Genomic DNA, 18,822 nt, shown 5'->3' with positions numbered 1-18,822 from the left:
ATGATAAATGCTGCCATCCCCAGCAGATTAGTGGCATGTGCTGCTTCTACTGTTCCCCGGGTCAGTGCCTCAGCACTCAGAACTTGTTGGAAAACCCGTTGCTTTTACTGTGCAAGCCACTACTGACAGCTATGATGGCAGCAACCTGAGTTTGCAGGATAACAGCTCATGCCTATGATTCCAGTCTGAACTTTCATGGAGCAATCAGCCCTTGAAAATAAAATCAAAGTATTGTGGATGCGGAAGATCTGAAATTCTACTACTGGCTGATTTCTGTTGTATGAGCAAGTAAATCAAATTAGTACCACTGCCTATGTTGTAGAGATCCTTAATCGACCTGTTCAGATGTGTAATGATACTGACACATGTACTGAGGTACAGTGAAAAGTGCTGTGTTATGTGCTTTACAAGTAGATTGTACTATCCAAGTGCCACAGCGTAACAGAGCAGAGTGCAGGATACAGTGTTACAGCTGCTGAGAAGGTACAGAGATGTCCATTCAAAAGGCTGATCATAGAGGAGAAGAAACTGTTATTGAATCTGTTCATATTTGTATTCAAGCATTTGTACCTTCTGCCTGATAGAAGAGGGTGGTTGAAAATATAACTGGGTGGGAGGTGAATCCAGACCTTCAGTCTCAGAGGTAGGGATATTATCACTCCTGCCTATGTGGTATGTAGAGTTAAACTGTTGTATGTAGAGCATATGGTAGGCTTCCTCTAAGTGTAGGGAGCTACAGGGTCCGATTGTTGCAGAGTGACAGACTAGTAAGTAATTTCCCTCTGTCTAAAAGAGTCTCTTGGTATGAGACATGTTAGCAATTACAACTTACATTGATACAACAGACATTGTTACAGAGACTCTGACAAGGATCAGATGTTAGTTCCCACTTCTCCTTGAGCTGAGATCATCATGCGAATTGTGCTTATAAAATTGCTCAGTATTAACCCTTCTAGATCCACATACAACAATTTCTACTTGTGCTACAATAGAAGTTAGATACTGTGCTACAATTCAGTTCACAAGTGTGCTAATGAAGTGGTCACTATTTGCACACTGGAAATTATGAGCTGTAAGCTCTGCACATTAGCCTTAGGCAATGTTCATGCTCCTTGACATTGACTTCAAGTTTTCTGACAAGGTGTGTGCCAATGCATGTACGAATTTGTCACAATCTACAGGCTGCCGCATCTTCTTCTTCAACAGTGTACTTTGCAGTAGAAACCATGCGACCCTTGCACTCTGCTGAACTAGCATCACTGCTATCCTTATCCTCTGCCCTGATCTGGTGTCTCAATGTGAATACGTTTTGCCTCTGTGCTAGTTTCTAAAATCTTGCATGCAGACATCGGATTGTTTGAGACCAATAAGAGAAAACAAGGTAAATCAGGATAGAGTGTGGGATGAGGAGGAAGCAAGTTTTGAGAAGCAGAACAGGGTCTGAGCATACTGTTGTCATCAAGTCCAGCCCCACCACTGGCCACAGCTTTGGTCATGGTTATTCCAATGAGGGCATCATATTTTCCATTTAGGTTAAGCATATTAATGCTCCTAGTGGATGAGTGCGACCTCATCCTGCAAGAGATGGGGAATTGTGCCTGTGAATGCTGTACAGTACATTCGGATGAAGTGATTGTCACAGCTGAAGAGCTGGCAGTGATGTGTAAGCTGCGAGTTGTGGATGTGAAGCTTGATGCAATGCCGAGTGTGTGGGGGGTAAGGTGAAGTAATGCCTGTTGGGCAAAATCAAATAATTTTCTTCAGATGAATGAAGGAATGAATGAGAATTGTGCAATTTGAGGCTAGTTGGCAACTAAAGATGAATTTGGCGACCTTCAATATTCGTGTGACTCATTCAGTTTCAGTCCTCCTTGAATTACTTGCAGCTCTGCATCCAAGTAGTTGGAGCTAGGCAGTTGACATAGATTACTGCAGCTGTCTGCTACCACCACCTTCACAAAATTCTGTCAAAAGCTGCCTGGTCTTTCTAAAAATAAATGAAAGCTCTCCTTTCAACTTGAAGCCACCAAGGCCTCCAGTGCAGTTGTTGGAAAAGCATGCCACCTGCCCTCAGCCATGTCGACTGTTTCATCTTTGTGTCTCCCCCATGCCAATATCACTTTTAGAATGACTTCCATGACTTGCTCCCGTCAAAATATGCCTGTACATTTAACGGGTGTGGTCTGGCTCTAAGTGATGTAGATTAGTTTGATCAGCTGCCAGCTTCCAATGATTCTTGCCCTTGTTCAAAACCTCAGCAATATGCTTAGCAATGGCTGCATGCAGTGTTATGAAGTTGTACTGTACCTTTAAGAGAGAGTGAAAGCTATTTTGCACTAAGAGTTTGCAGGCACATGTCAGGTGACTGAATAGCAGTCTCAGAGTCCACTGGAAAATTGAAAATATTTGGCTGTGAAACAAGTACTTGACTTTTGGTTGCTATATTTTCACAACTGTTTGAATTTAACCATTCAGTTTCAATTATGGAGGCAAGTTTGCTTGCTGAGCTGGAAGGTTCATTTTCAGACGTTTCATCACCAGACTAGATAACATCATCAGTGAACCTCCGGTGATGCAGAGGAAAATCACCTATACAGTGTATTCAGAAAGAACGGATACACAGTGAACACAGTCCACTGATTTCTTAGCACCAAACCCAAACAAGCAGACAAAACACACCCAGAATCCCTAGCCATTCTCCCTACAAGAAAGATATCTCAGAAATGACTGCAGATTACTCATACCCCTTGACATCATGGTAGCCCACAAACCCACCAGCACACTAAAACAGCAACTAATGAATTTAAAAGACCCTATACAGACAACAAGCAAAACTAATGTCATTTACAAATACCTTGCAAGAACTGTAACAAACACTACATTGGACAAACAGCAGAAAACTAGCCACCATGATACATGAACATTAACCAGCCACAAAAAGACATGACCCACTCTCACTAGTATCCTTATATACAGATGAGGAAGGACACCACTTCGACTGGGACAAGCTAAACAGAGACACGCACGAGAATTCCTAGAAGCATGGCATTCCAACCAGAACGCTATCAACAACACATTGACTTGGACCTCATTTACCACCCTTTGAGAAAAAGAACAGGAAATGACATCACCACAGCAAATGACAACATCAACCCAAGGAAACCTAAATGCATAAATAGAAAGCAGGTCACTAACACCAGTGCTTTATTGGAAGTTCAATTATGATGTTATCTAGCGTGGTGATGAAATGTCTGAAAATGAACGTTCCAGCTCAGCAAGCAAACTTACTTCCAGAACCTCAGCCTGGGCTACAAATCTTCTCAAAACTCGCTAAGTTTAAATTATGCCCCAGATACTAAAAACCAATAAAATTTGGATTTTACTTTTTTGACAACATTGAAGCAATGAGACGATTCGATATTTGGGGTATAAAAGAAGCTGGCATTTTGAGAGTTAGCCAGAGAGAAAGCAACAAATTTCTATTGTCAAAGTAAAGACCAGCCACACTCTCTCCATCAAAGATACCTTTCTCGTCTGAAACATCTTTGCAGCAAAAGACCGAAGGCAACCCAGGGAGATCACAGCCAGAGGAAGACAGACACTGGAGACAACAGCTGCCAAAGAGTTTTGAAAATTAAGTTAATGTAAGTTTAATAGGGGTGTTTATGGAAACAGTATATTGTTATGGAGTTCGAGGCAGATTATAAACCTTTAAGAGAAAAGAGGTTTAGCGTTGTAAATAATTATTGTTTAATGTTCCCTTTTAGAGATTTTTCCATTAAATGGTGGAAGTTGGGAGTTCTCTGTCACCTCGTACTTTAACAGATTACAAGGTGAGGTGAGCTTTTCTGGGTAAAAACAATAACTGCAGATGCTGGAAAGCAAATACTGGATTAATGGTGCTGGAAGAGCATAGCAGTTCAGGCAGCATCTAACGAGCAGCAAAAGCCCTTCATCAGGAATAAAGGCAGTGAGCGTGAAGCGTGGAGAAATTAGCAGAAGGGTTTGCTACTGTGTTGTAACAGCAGCCAGTAAATCATTAGTAGGCAGTAGGAGTTTGTTTGCTAGCTGCATCTGAATCAAATGACACAGGTTCATCTCTTGTCAGCATTCCTCTGCCTGTTTTCAGAGGTTATCACATTTTGTGGCTATTGCTGTCAAATCTTTTAAAAGTTTAAAGCTACTTATGAGATTACTTATTTAACCTTGGGAAATGAATCCAATGAAATGTGTCTTCACTGGGTGAAAGTTTAAAGTTTCCGAAGTTCTTCTATCTGGGGGAATAGTTCAGAATTGTGCATTGCCCACTGCTGCTGTCAATAATTAAGTTGTGTTTGAGTGTTCCATTTTCACAATGAATTGTATTTATTGTCAAAATGCACAAATTAAACACCGATGCGTTGGAATGACCATCAAGCTTGCCACTAAAACTAATACTTCATGAACTTTACTGAAGATTAGATTCGGGCAGGGTAGGGTGGTGAGGGGAGGCGTACTTTGACATGTTATAGTTGCTATGTCGATGTCAAATGTCAGCAAAAAAAATGATGTAGAGTTTTTCTAATGAGTTTACATCAGTTTGAAGACCAGGTCCATCACTTAATAGTATCCCGTATTTTAGAACTAAAATAACCTTTGGATTAACATGGATCACCGACATTGAGGAATTAACTGGAGATTGTAATTGCACATGAACCATTAACCTAGAAATCCGTAAGTTACTGTCTGCTCCCCTCTGTGTCCCTCCTTATTTGAATGCATCCATGGTTCTTGTTTCCTTCGAAAAGGATATAATTGCCAATTTAATGACCACACAACTGCTGAGAAACTGTGGTTTAAAAAACAGGTTTTCTTGCGTTTGACAAAACGGTTAGCTTTATACTTAAACCCATCTAATTAAAATAATGGAGTGAGCTTTAACCTCTGCACACATAAATACAGATTAGAGAGTGGGAAAGGTCAGTTGGAGTCTAACAAATCAATAAAGACAGCAAAGTCAGTATTTTTTAGAGTTGTTTGGAAACAGGTTGAATTTGGTGGTCTCAGTGCTTTTCATTTATAAACTGAGTTGGCTGTTCCTCCGGAAACACACCCTGTTGTCCAAAATGATGACCTTTAGCTTACTAATTAGTCTAATATATAATACCTTTTGAAATACCATTTAAAAATCCAAATATATAATCCCCAGTTTCTCCTTTAGCTATCCTGATAGCTCTGCCCTCCTTCCATTTGTAGTTACCTTTATTTAAGCTTAGAACAGTTGTTTACATGCCCCTTATTATCTCTTGCTTTATTTTCCATTCTAGGAACAGTCAGCATTAGAGGGGCTATAGACTTCTCCTAGTAGTTCAGTCTTTCCCTCCTTATTTCTTAACCGAGTTAAATTCAACATCAACTGATTTCTTGCGATACCACTTGTTTCATCCCATACTAATGCTGCTACCCCACCATCTTTTCGACCTGTCCTTCCAAGAATGTCATATACCTGTGAATATTTAGTTTCCAGCTTTGATCTACTTGTAACCGTGTCTCTGGCTGTAAGATCATACCCATTTACCTGTATTTTCATTTATTTTGTTTTGATTACTATGTACATTCATGTCGAGTTATGAGATTGCCATACTTTGTCCATCTTTCAATTTACTTGCTATGTTTGTATACTCTGTCCCTTCCTGTTGGCCAACCATTCATGACTCCTGGCCTGATGTAGCGTAGTGGCCTCCCAGGGTCCCTCCACCCCGTTGTGCCAGGGCAGCCCTCAGCATGGCATCCTCTTGGCCTGGCGTGGCAGTCGGACTGGAGACTAGGTGCCCAAGTGATATGGATTGGAAGACTTCAGTTCTGGACTTCCATTTCTATAATGCTGGACATTTTATTTCTCTATTTTCTAAGATCTTGTAACTAAAGAAGCTGTACCTGTAAGTGGCGATGCGTAAACTTTTCACTGTACTCATTGAGTTTATGTGACAACAGCTGCCCTGTAACGCTGAATTATCTTATCACTTGGTAAGCTTACATTTCCCTCTTCCAGATTCCTTTCTTTATCCCCCATTTCCCCTCTAATTAGTTTAAATCCCTATACCTTCTAAGCCTCTAAATGTATGTGCAATATTGGATATGATTCTGTTACTGGGCAACATTTTACAAAATCATTTGGACTGTGCCAACAATTACACCGGAAACAAATTTGAAGGTTCATGGTGTGATGCACTGAACATTCTAGAAGCTGTATATCACACAAATGACCCTGATTTCACATAGACCAGAGGACCCAATGTCCTAAATGCTAAGCGTTTTTGAATTATTGTCACCATATCGTAGGTAACAAGATGCAGCAAAGTCTTGCAAATACACAAAAAGGATGACAATTCTGTCACAACTTTTCAGATTTTTTACAATTAACATCTTATCCCCAGAACATCAGTCAGTGCACCTGACAATCCCTGAAATCTATTGTGTGGTCATTTATGTCCACCTGAGAGGGCCTCTTTAATGTTACATCTGCTAGCTCTTTTCCCATATCAGCTATGTTTATGGTCAAAGCAAAGCATCTGCTGCCTCACAGCACCAGGGACCCAGGTTTGATTCCATCTTTGGGTGACTGTCTGTGTGGAGTTTGCATATTCTCCCGATGTCTGCGTGGGTTTCCTCTGGGTGCTCTAGTTTCCTCCCACAGTCCAAAGATGTGTAGGCCAGGTGAATTGGCCATGTTAAATTTCCATAGTGTTAGGTGCATTAGTCAGAGGGAAATGGGTCTGGGTAGGTTACTCTTCGGAGGGTCGGTGTAGACTTGTTGGGCTGAAGGGCCTGATTCCAAACTGCAAGAAATCTAATCTAATCTATCCTAACACTGGTGAAATTCAGCTTCATTTTTATTACACGACAGCTGCATGAAGTATTGTTGCCTTGCAGGGTGTGCGTTAAACCCAGGCACTCCTGACGGTTCAACTGGATTGAAAGTACTCTGCTACTTAGTAATAATAGATGATAGCTCACTATCTAATTCTCTCCTCTCTGAAAGTAGTTCATGTTACAGTGTATGAGAAACAAAGACCTGTCGTTGCTGGAAACCTGAATTAAAAGCTGGGAAATCAAAGAGAAGCTCAACAAGTCTGGCAGCAAGTGTGGAGGGAAGAGTCACCTTGTACCCACTTCAATTTCATTTCCATTTGATCCTGAACTGGACTTCTGGCCTCATAACCCAGGCAACACCAAAGCAGCCCAAATTTACCTCTGAAACATTACCTATCTTCATCCTTCCCTGCCGTTACTATTTTTATTATTTCAAATCAATTTTAATGTGGCAAAATATATGAATCATTTAGATTTGTCCAAAGTCCTATTTTAAATATTTTCATTTAGCATTTATGTAATTTATATATTATAATTTTGTACGTTATATAAATGACATTTTGTTATTTTAAATGCACTGTTAAGACATAAAAATTGGATAGAATGTCTTTCAGACAATATCATTAATCATTGCTTGTTTTGGAACCAAAGGATGAAATTGTTGAAGACCCCTGGATACACCCAGGTCAGAGTTATGGTTACATCACTACGCTACCAACTTTTGGCTCTATTTTAAATATACTGTTTAAAATGATACACTTTTTAAAAGTTCAGTGGCATTTGGACTTGCGTCATGACTTTAGATGATTCATAGCACACAGAAAAGTAATGTAACCAAATAAGTTTTTCACAGGTTACTGCTTAATACAATTGCAATCCAAACACCACTGAAGAATAGACTTGCCTTAAAACTGTTGTAAGCTGATCATATTAAGTCACCTACAGTGTGTATTGCTCTGCTTCTGTTTAGTATGCAATAAATATTCATGTTTAGTTAGGGCACATCACAGATAATAATCCAAATGTCAGAAGCAAATCTGGGCTGCATGCGACTGCACTGTCAGAAATATAGGAAACTTTTAAGTTTTATAATTGTTAAGCGGTTTTTCTGGATTAATTGCCTTACTTTTCTCAGAAGCTGTCAACGTGGCATAATTTTACAATAACTCCTTGCTCTGTTCCACAAATCTGAATTTCAATTACGTCGTTATCAGGAGAGTGACAGAGAGGATATGTCTAATTTATTTCATCCTGTGTTAGCAGAATGCAAAATGCTTCAAAATAAAATGGTCAGGAACTGAAAAATATGACAGCTGACATTTTGGAATGTGCTTATCTATTTTTAAACACATAAATTGGGTTCGAGGATCATGAGTATCATCTTAAGGAGTGATGTATATTCTGATCATTCTCTGTATGAACAGGTCTAGCAAAAGTACACATTCAACTATTCTTTTTCAGGGAAGTGTGACTTATCTTTGTACATAGCTGGCCAGAGTGTTTAATATTGGTCAATTTTAATTTGTAAAATGCAACAGGACTCCTCTTGTGCATAAAATAAACTATTTATTTGCCTCTGTGCTGTGGGTACAGATCACTTGCTGGTTAGTAGTTAAAAAATCAAACAACCCCTGTTAATGCTTCAAGAGCAATTCTCTTAGATGAACCACTTCACCCCATATGTAAGATTTCGCATAACTTTTGCAAAGAACACCACAATTCTGCTCTGAAGTGGTCGCGATTTTTAAAAATTCACTCATGGGGTGTGAGCATCACTGGCCGGCCAACATTTATTGCCTGTCCCTAGTTGCATTTGAGTGGCTTGCTAGGCCATGTATAACTTAAAAAAAAACTGAGGTTTCTGGTAGTAGTTTTCCTTGGGGAGACTAGCTTGAAACATCACTAGGTAACTGTGCAATTAACCTGGTGTAAAGACTTGTGACTATACGTAGCTTGAACCTTGTAATTAAATGAGGTTGTTTTAAACATGTTGTAATATAATATACTTTTGGATAGCATATTCTTGGATGTCAGTGGAAATGTTTCCTAAAAAGGTGGGGTGATGAGCTGTAGAACACAAGCTTAATGTAGACTCACGTCTGGGATTGGGTCTGAGGAGAAGCTCAATAGCTCATTCGAAATAGCAAAGAATGGTTAACCATCTCCAACACAGATTCATGTAATCTTTTGACCTATGAATGTCATGTTTCCTCAATTCCATCATTGGTAGTCTTTGTTAATTCTTTCTACTTGAGATATGGGATAGCACCTTGCATGGTTTAATGCCTGGCAATCATCCAGCTAGTTCTCCATTTTTAAAGATCATGAAATCTGTTTCACAGCGCTTAGTTTTCAGGGTGATAGAGATGGTGTGAAATATGAAAAGAAGTCTTTGACACTTTTGCAAACTTTAGTTAAACTGGATGCTGTTCTGCTGGCAGTGTTGACATTTGAGTGCTTTGAGTGTCTGCAGGGAGTATGCCAAGTCAGCAGATTGTGACATCAATCAGTGTGTAATGAACATTTAAAATCCCCAAGTCATTCTGGAGCCCAGTACTCTACCTAAGTATTTAATTAAAAATGGTACCAGTGAGGTTTAAAAGAATCTTGAAATACTTTTGCATGAGATTCTGGTGGTTTTCTATTCATACTTACTTGGATTCTAAAAGAATTCGGCTTTCAGAATTTATTTAACGTTGTTAAAGCTTATAGAGGTTGCACAGATTCTCTTCAAATTGTTTGCCCCTTGACATTAATTGTAATAGTGTGCATTGCCCTTCAGCTGGTATATTTCAGAGAATATGCTGTGAGATTACACAGCCTGGATGTAGGTTTGCTTGCTGAGCTGGAAGGTTCATTTCTAAACGTTTCGTCACCCCACGAGGTAACATCTTCAATTGGCCTCCGGGCAAAGCACTGCAGATGATCCCTGCTTTCTATTTATATATTTGGCTTTCTTTGGGTTGGTGATGTCATCTCAAGTAGTGATGTCATTTCCTGTTCTTTTTCTCAGAGGGTGGGTAGATGGGGTCTAACTCGATGGGTTTGTTGATCGAGTTCTGGTTGGAATTCTCTTGTATGTCTCTGTTTGGCTTGTCCTAGGATGGGTGTGTTGTCCCAGTCATAGTGGTGTCCTTCCTTATCTGTACGTAAGGATACTAATGAGAGGGTCATGTCATTTGTGGCTAGTGAGCCTGAGAAATTTGGAAGAGGAGAGGGAGAGTGGGTCTTAGTTGGATCCACATCTATCTGAGGCATGCAGGAATCTGTTCTCCAACCTGAATCTGTGGACAATAATGTGTCACATGTTTCCACTTCACCAACGATGTCCTCGATAAAATTTATTAGCTGTTCCAGTGACAACTGGAAGCTTCAAGCAGAATGAGGGTGGTATTTCTATGGGAAGGTGGCCATTTGTCCTCATTATAAAGGATTGAGGCATCATTACAATCCATGACAAAGCAACCTGCTTGATTGGTACCACACTAACACTTCAATATCCACTGCCTTCACAGCTAATTGGCAGTGGTTGGAGTATGCTGTGTCTACAAAATTCTCTGCAAACTACCCACCAAGGCTATGTCAGCTGTACTTTCCAAACCCATGATCTCTAGCTCCTAGAAGAGGTAACGCTTTCAAGGGAACCTGTAAAATCCACCCCCCCCCTCCCCCCCAATCCACAAACCATCCTGAGTTGGAAGTATATTACCTTGCTTTTTACTGTTGATTGATTTAAAATCATACGACTCCCTCCTTTTTGACATAATTGTGGGCATACCCATCCTCAAAAAGGCAGCTCACTACCATCATATTGGGCTCAATTAGGGATGGATGATAAGTACTGGCCTAATCAGCAGTGTCAACATCCTGTGAATGACTAAAACATGTGTCAGTGCTTTTCTTCAATATTTGGGCACAAGGTGAAAAAGGATCCATTGATCAATGTGTGACTGCATTAACACAGCTTGCAAAATCCAAAAATTTGTGTGACTAACAGACAATCTAATTCTAGTTGGATTAGAATAAGAGATCCCCCAGAGGAGGAGAAATCTCACAAGAGGAGACTCTTACTCTCAGGAAAGTGCAAAAGGGTTGATGCTGAAAATTGACATCGAGAGGCTAGGGATATTCACAGCAGAACAGACCAGGCCTTGCACTACGCTGATAGACATACCAGGCCTAAAGGGCATAAGGATCATGGGAAAAGGGCAGGGTACAAATATTGTGGGGGGACATCATTCAAAGAGATGGCACGGTGCCTCAGTGGTTAGCACTGCTGCCTCAAAACGCCAGGGAACTGGTTTCAATTCCACCCTCTGGTGACTGTCTGTGTGGATTTTCTGCATTCTGTCTGCGTGGGTTTCTGCTGGGCACTCCAGGTCCTCCCACAGTCGGAAGATGTGCGGGTTAGGTGGATTGGCCATGTTAAATTATCTAGGAGAATGGAGAAAGTGCTTTTCAACTTGACCTATCCCACTGAGCATCACCAGCTTCAGATGTGAATCTACAATTCACTTTGGAGACGCACCTCTATAAGTAAGTCATTTTTTTTGTTTATGGGACGTGGATGCCATTGGCTAGACCAGCATTCATTGCCAATCCTGATTGGCCAGATGGGACATTAAGTGTTAACCATAATGCTGTGGGTTGGAGTCACATATAGGCCAGATGTGTTATAGATTCCCTACAGTGTGGAAACAGGCCCTTCAGCCCAACATGTCCACACCAACCACCCAAAGTGTCACCCACCCAGACCCATTCCACTACCCTATTGCTCTATATTTACCCCAATTAATGCTCTAGGTTACACATCCCTGAACACTATGGACAATTTAGCCTGGCCAATTCACCTAACCTGCACATCTTTGGATTGTGCGAGGAAATCAGAGCACCTGGAGGAAACCCATGCAGACACAGGGAGAATGTGCAAACTCCACACAGACAGTCACCCAAGGCTGGAATCAAATCTGGGTCCCTGGCGCTGTGAGGCAGCAGGCCTAACCATTGAGCCATCGTGCCGTCCAAGTTAAGGATGACCGATTTCCTTCCCACAAGAGCATTTAGTGAAATGGCCTCCGAAGACTGTCTCTTTGGTGTGAAATCAAAATTTCATCTCCTTAATTAATTATTTCCTTCATTAATATTTTTATTTTTAACATTATGTGGATTTATCCTAGTGAATGACTTCAAGTGGTTGGTGTAGTACTGAGCTAACCGACACTGAAAATGAATTGGTACTGTTTTGCCTTCTCCAAGATACCAATGCTTTACATTTTAAATGATGCTGTCCTCTTGAGTCTATTGCAGACTTAAATGTCAAAAGTTGTAATGTGTTTTAATCTCTCTCAAGCTGTTTAGCATAAGGATAGTGCAGCTTTAAATATAAGGCAAGCAATGAAATTATCAAACCTATTCTAAAACATGAATACTTATTAGCACTGGCATAGCATTGGTAAGTAAAAACAACTCTGGGAGAAATACAATGTTGTAGGTGGGGATAAAGGGGAACAAACTCCACAAACAATTTACTGGCTCCCTTCTCTTGCCCACTAACAAAAAAATCCAGACTATTTTAAAAAATAACTTAACAACAACTTGCAATATCATGGCACCTTTACTGACATAAAACAGTCCAAGGCACTTCACAACAGCATGAACAAATAAACATTTGACATTGAGCCATATAACAACAGGGTAGATGGATTGATGTTTGATCAAAGAGTTGGGTTTTAAGGAGCATCTTTAAAGGAAGAAAAGCAGTTTGAGAGGTGAGGGACCTAGGAAGTGAAATGCAGAGTTTAGGACCAAGGAAGCCTGTCAATGGTGGAGTGATTGAAATCTGAGAAGCGGAAGAAACCAGAATTAGACCTCCAATATTTGTAGATCTGAATGATGTGAGATAGGAAAGTCAAAGTCACAGATTTAAAAACAAGGATAAGAATCCTGAATAATTAGTTAATATAGGTCAGTAGGTAAAGGGATGATGGGTGGGTTGTGCCCTGACTTAAAGTATGGGCAACAGAGTTTGGAAGATTAATTTCATGGAGATTAGAAAATGTGAAGTCAGCCAAAATGCGTTTTGGAGTAGTCAAGCCTAGAGATTAGGAAAAAAGGTATGGATTAGTAAAAGGTCAGATTCCTGTTTGCCAATCACAAGTTGAAGCTCAATGCTTCCGGTGAATATTGGACATCTATAGATTCTACACATTTTGAACTGTGGTCATGATTCCAGCACATCCCTGTCTCCACCACCATGACCAATCATTGTATCTACAGTAGGGGTGGAGGGCTACAGTTTAAGAGTCCATGGTTCATTCTGCCATTATGTTAATGAAACCCATTCTGGCAATTGGAATGCACAAAGTTGATGCATATGTGTAGTTTTCCCTGACCTGAAGGAAGTGGTAACTTTTAGAAGCATTTTCAAGTTAATCTTACCTGTTTGTTTAGGAAGACATAGATAATGGGGTTGTAGACAGTGCTGCTTTTGGCAAGGATCGAAGGGATAAGGCTGGCAGCTGGAGAGACCAGACCAGGACGTCCAAAAGTAGCCACGAGTGCTACAACTCCATAAGGTAGCCAGCAGAGCAGGAAACAGACCACCATTGAAGTCACCATGAGCAAAACCTTATGCTCTCTTGCACGTCTTGTGGAATTGCTTACTCTTACCTATTAAGACAAAATATAGATGAAAGACAATAGAAGGAAACAAATAGATTTGGCTTGCATCAGAACTATTTAAAATCAAACTGGAGTTTACCATTGGATTTTCGTTGATATATGCACCTGGGACGATGAGTATTCAATCCCATAATAAATATTTAGAAAAGACAATTGCCTGCTTTAATCCAGCAGGCCACATCACCTATTTTTGTTGTGGAGAAAGAATTCAAATTGCAGGCAAAATTTTATAGGATTTGAAGATTCAATTTCAGCACAACCAAAGATCTCCAACTCCTGATTGCCAAAGAATTAGCATTTTTTGAACACGAGTTATTCGCTTACATGTTGGTGGACCCAGGCAGCTCCCTAAATTCCTGTCATAGCCTCAATGAAAAAGTGCTGGAAAACTTTGAAAATGATTTGAGCGGTAAAGAACTTCACAGGATTGCTGCCAGAGGTTTCGGTGATTTTGGATAAATGGATACGGACATGAAGAACAATATCTGAAATAGAATGTAAAGGCCTGAGAACGTAGCAGAATGTGTGTGGGGATGGGCTGCTAACACGTATATGCAGAGACTGATAGGTTGTCATGCAGGTTGTGTATTATTTCAGGGAATAATTATAATTATGCTTTTTACGGATGTGTATCTTAGTAGAGGCACCTAATGTTGAAACTTGGTGAGGTGTTGGATACACAGTTGAAACAAGATTACGTAAATGTGAAGTCCTCTATTGATTCTGTTAGTAAAAGGAATTTCTAGCTGATTAATACACACCAGATTGATTAGTCCCATACCTTTGCTGAGTTAGTCGATCTCAGCATGGGGACTGCAGTCAGAATTTGCCACAAACAAGTTCAAGTTAAATTTTGCAGATAATATAAAGCATAGTTGGAGAGCTGATAAATGGACAGGAAACAGAGTTGGAAATAAATAGGTATTTAAACTAGCAGAGTGCCACATGTGGCCTCAGACAAAGCAACCAAGAGTAAGGTGCCTAAGATTTCTGGTAATGTAGAGCTAAGTGACAATGTCACCTGATAAAAGCAGGTTAATTAGTTGGCCACAAGGTGGCAGATGGAGTATAATGCAGAAAAAGTATTCTTGCGTTCCTTCAAGGGATACAGCACTGGTTAAGTTAGCACTCATTGCCAGACTTGGTTAAGAATTAAACAGCAGAATATTTTCTAAATATTTTGAAGATGGTTGTCATACAGATTTAACAAGTAGTTAGGAATAAGCAACATTTTTAGCCTTTATTGCAAGAGGGAGGTCTTGTGGTGGAGTAGTAATGTCCCATCTCTCAGTTACGAACTCCACCTACAAAGTTCCACTTCACATCTTGATTGCCACCCAAAGTACATTTATGATATGGCCAAATTAGTTGAGTATCAATTTGGTATTGCATCAATGGCAGGTGATGAGAGATTCCTGGGCAGTCATACAATGAAAAGAAATTGGGTTCTCTCGGCTGACTGGAATGGATTAACAATAGCGAAAGGCTAATTTGGCTGAGGTGTATTTGTGAACTGTCTTTTTGCCCTAGGTGTAGTGAGGGTTAAGACATTATGGACTGGATCAGCCTCTGGGCAGTCAACTGCAGAAGGGGATGACAAGGGGAATGGAGTACAAGAACAAGGAAGTCTTGTTACAATTGTTCAGGATTTTGGTGAGATCACACCTGGAATACTTGAGTATAATTTTCATCTCCATATTGAAGGAAGAATGTATTTCCAATAGAAGTGATTGACCGAAAATTCACTAGATCATGTGATGAGAGACAGAGTAAATTAGGACTACTTTTTCTCATTTAAAAGATTGAGAGGTAATCTCATTGCAACATAAAATTGGAATAGGCTTGAAAGGATGAACATTAAGAGCTTGTCTCCTCTGGAAACTTCGAACACTGGTGTGCAATCAAAGGATAAGGGGTGATTATTTAGGACTGAGGAGCAGAGAATTCTTCCCTCAGAGGGCTGTGAATTATTGAAATTCTCTCCCTCAGTTTGGATTGTGGATCTTACATTATTGAACATAATTAAGGCTGAGACAAGTAGACATTTGATTTCTCGGAATTGAGCAATGTCAGAAGTAAGTAAGTATGATAAAGTGGAGTTGAGTACCATATTGGATGCAGAACAGTATCAATTTATGGTGTATTCTTGTTCCAATTTCTTACATTCTTATGTAAAACAAGAGCATAGAATCTTATGCTAAATTATACAAGAGTCTTAATTCACAAATGTAACAGCAACATGATGATTAGATTAGGTTACTTACAGCGTGGAAACATGCTCTTCAGCCCAACAAGTCCACACCGACCCTTTGAAGAGCAACCCACCCAGACCCATTCCCCTACATTTACCCCTTCACCTAACACTACGGGCAATTTAGCATGGCCAATTCATCTAACCTGTGCATTTTTGGACTGTGGGAGGAAACCGGAGCACCCGGAGGAAACCCACGTAGACACGTGGAGAATGTGCAAACTCCACACAGACAGTTGCCTGAGGGGGGAATGGCTCTGGCGCTGTGAGGCAGCAGTGCTAACCACTGTGTCACCGTGCCAACCACTGTGCCACTGTGCCGCCCATATGTTTGTGAAATAGCTGACTAAATAATTTTTAGATCTTAATACTGCTGAGTATGTAATGATTAAGATTTGTTGCTGGATTTAAAACAGCAGGATTCCTTTCACTCCAGCCAGACTGTGAAAGAATAGGCATCTTCCACATAGCTATTGTGTTATACTGGCCTGCTATTCAAAAGATCATACTCATAGTTGTTTCACTGAATTTAGCTCATCATTGGTTCACATTGATAACTTTGTTGTTTAACATACTATTAACTCCCTATTTTTTCCAAGCTTTACAGTTGCCTGAAGTAATCTTTTTTTTCCTTTTTTAATTTGTCACTAACAAAGATAGTGTGGGTGCTTTAGCAATTCACAAGCCAATTACCTGAGATAAATCACTTGACAGCATATGCATGCTGAATGTATATTTACTTTGTCATATAAGTATACTTCTGGCATGCCTTTGAAGTAGAATCATGTTCAAAATGTGTTTATGGGTCATGGCTATCAGGGAATAAGTCTTTATTACCAAATCTGAATATGCTGAAAAGGCGTTAATTGAATTGTTTTTTTATTTTAAAACCACAAAGTGACTTAACAGGCTAATTTTGAGGACATTCAGAGAAAGGAAATGGCAACAGTGATATGGCAACTTTTTTGAAATCCATAAAACAAAACTAACTAGCAGTTATATAACTTTAGTGACACCTACATGATAACAATGCTTTTTAAAAAATGATGTCATCATGGATTTCAAAGTCCAAGAGATTCATGCACATCTTTCAGGGAAGAGAATGAACGATGTGCACCTAACCCAGCAATGTCTTAATGTTGAAGTCCACATTCCTGTGTGTCTTTCCCTCTGTGGCATCATCTTTTTTCCAATTGCTTTAATCTCCGGCAGCCTCAAACACTCTGCAGTCTGTGCTGCATAATTATGTCTTCTTGGGCACTTTGGTTTGCCTTTGATCCACCTGTGCCTTCAGCTACATTTGCAATTCCCTTCCTAAGCCTGTAAGTCATGTGACACCCTCTTGTTTTAAGATATTGTACTTCTTAAACTGACCCTTTTAAATCAAGCTTTTGATCCCTCTGCTGATGTGCGGAGATAATTCAAGTTAAAGTTTTGTACAATGAAGTCATTCAATAATTTAATATCATTGAATTATTCTTTTTCCACATTCAGAAATGGTGATTGCACGCATTCACAATGGTAGTTTACATTTACTATTTGACATGGAAGGGAGCTCATGTTTTTAGAAGGATTTTGGGAAGCTTCAAAGGTTGCTTTGTGCACTGTGATCTATGCTCCTGAAAAGAAATCGTTGTAGTGGAAAAATTCAACAGATGTTGAAGTGTGTATCACTTATGCTGTCAAGCATAAAATTCAATCTCCATAAGGCAGCTGCCTTTAACACAGTTAACTGAGCAAATGTATCAAGATCAAGAATATTTAATTCAAATGTATATAACAAAGTAGCTGACTTGTTCTGCTAAACTATTTAGCTGCATGACAGCACTCTACAGCAAGCATTGACTTCCAATTTGCCAAGAGATCATTGTGTTCTTCCAATCTGGGCAACATACTTTAGGAAGGAGATGAAGTCTTTGGGAGAAAGTACAGCTATGAAAGCTTCTGGAGATCAGGCTCTACAAAACGTGGATAGACTGGAGCAACTGGAGTTCTTCTCTGTGCATAGGTGGGTGGTTCAGAGGAGACTTAAGTGTCATATATGTGTCATGAAATGTTTACATTGAGTAGATGAATAGAAACCTTCCATTAGCTGAAGGGTTAATATCCAGAGGGCGCAAACGTAAGGTGATCAACAAAAGAACCTGAGGTGACATGAGGAAAAATCAATTGAACAAAGCAATTGTTTAGAATTTGGAATACACTGGACGAGATTTTCAAAAGGGAATTGTATAAACATGGATGAAAATAATATACTGAGTAACAAGTAAAGAGTAGGGCAGTGGACCAAACTGTATTCCTCTTCTGAACAGTGAATGAAACTTAATGGGCTGAATGACAAACCCTTCTGTGCTGAACTGAATACGTCTGGTCAGGACTTGTTGGCCTTATACTGCACATTTTACAATCCTCTTTATCAACTCCTCTGTCTGTCCAATCCGTCCTACACTGTCAAGACCCTCCTATTTAAATATAAAATCCAGTCCTTTGACAAAGTTTTAGTCAAACCTCCTTATTTGGATTTAGCATCATTTTTGATTAGATCTCAACGAGGCTCTTTGTGTCATGTTTCTGTGGTAATAACATTATAAATGTTTTGGTGGTAGGGGTACTGTTACTGGTAAATCATGATTATAACTAACGGGCAATTAAAAATCCAATGGCCTCTAAAATGGGTAGGCAGTGACAATTGCAAGCCAGGATTTTATTGATGTGATGTCATATTTTAAATAAAACTTCCATTTTTCCGCATTGTTTAAAAAGAACAGCATCAACGCTGGCAAGGAAAAACTTCAAACTTTTTGATATCTCAGGACAGTTAGAATAATTTCTCCAACATTTCATAAGGAGTTTCTCTACATCCCAGCATTCAGTAGTACTCCCTTCTTTCCTCATTAATTCTCTTAGCTTCTTAATTTGACTGACTATATGATTGCAACTCATTATACTGGATTTATCATAAACTAATGGATGGCAAGAGTTTTGTGGTTTGAGCATGTATCGTGTAAGAAATAAACGTATCTGGTAAACCCTATTTC

The 18,822-nt window shown here is 39.7% G+C and overlaps 1 protein-coding gene across 1 annotated transcript in view; it reads right to left on the bottom strand.

The window, feature by feature from the left end:
• Positions 1-18,822, bottom strand: part of LOC140479052 (pinopsin-like) — a 73,836-nt gene that overhangs the window by 2,364 nt on the left and 52,650 nt on the right. The window contains exon 3 of the mRNA XM_072572861.1: positions 13,291-13,521. Coding sequence (XP_072428962.1) covers positions 13,291-13,521 — 231 coding nt within the window. The remainder of the gene's footprint in view (positions 1-13,290; positions 13,522-18,822) is intronic.

Source organism: Chiloscyllium punctatum, chromosome 6 (assembly GCF_047496795.1).
Source record: "Chiloscyllium punctatum isolate Juve2018m chromosome 6, sChiPun1.3, whole genome shotgun sequence".
Lineage (NCBI taxonomy): Eukaryota > Metazoa > Chordata > Chondrichthyes > Orectolobiformes > Hemiscylliidae > Chiloscyllium > Chiloscyllium punctatum.
The sequence above is the reverse complement of the archived record's forward strand: the minus strand, read 5'-3'. Positions and strand labels throughout refer to the sequence as shown.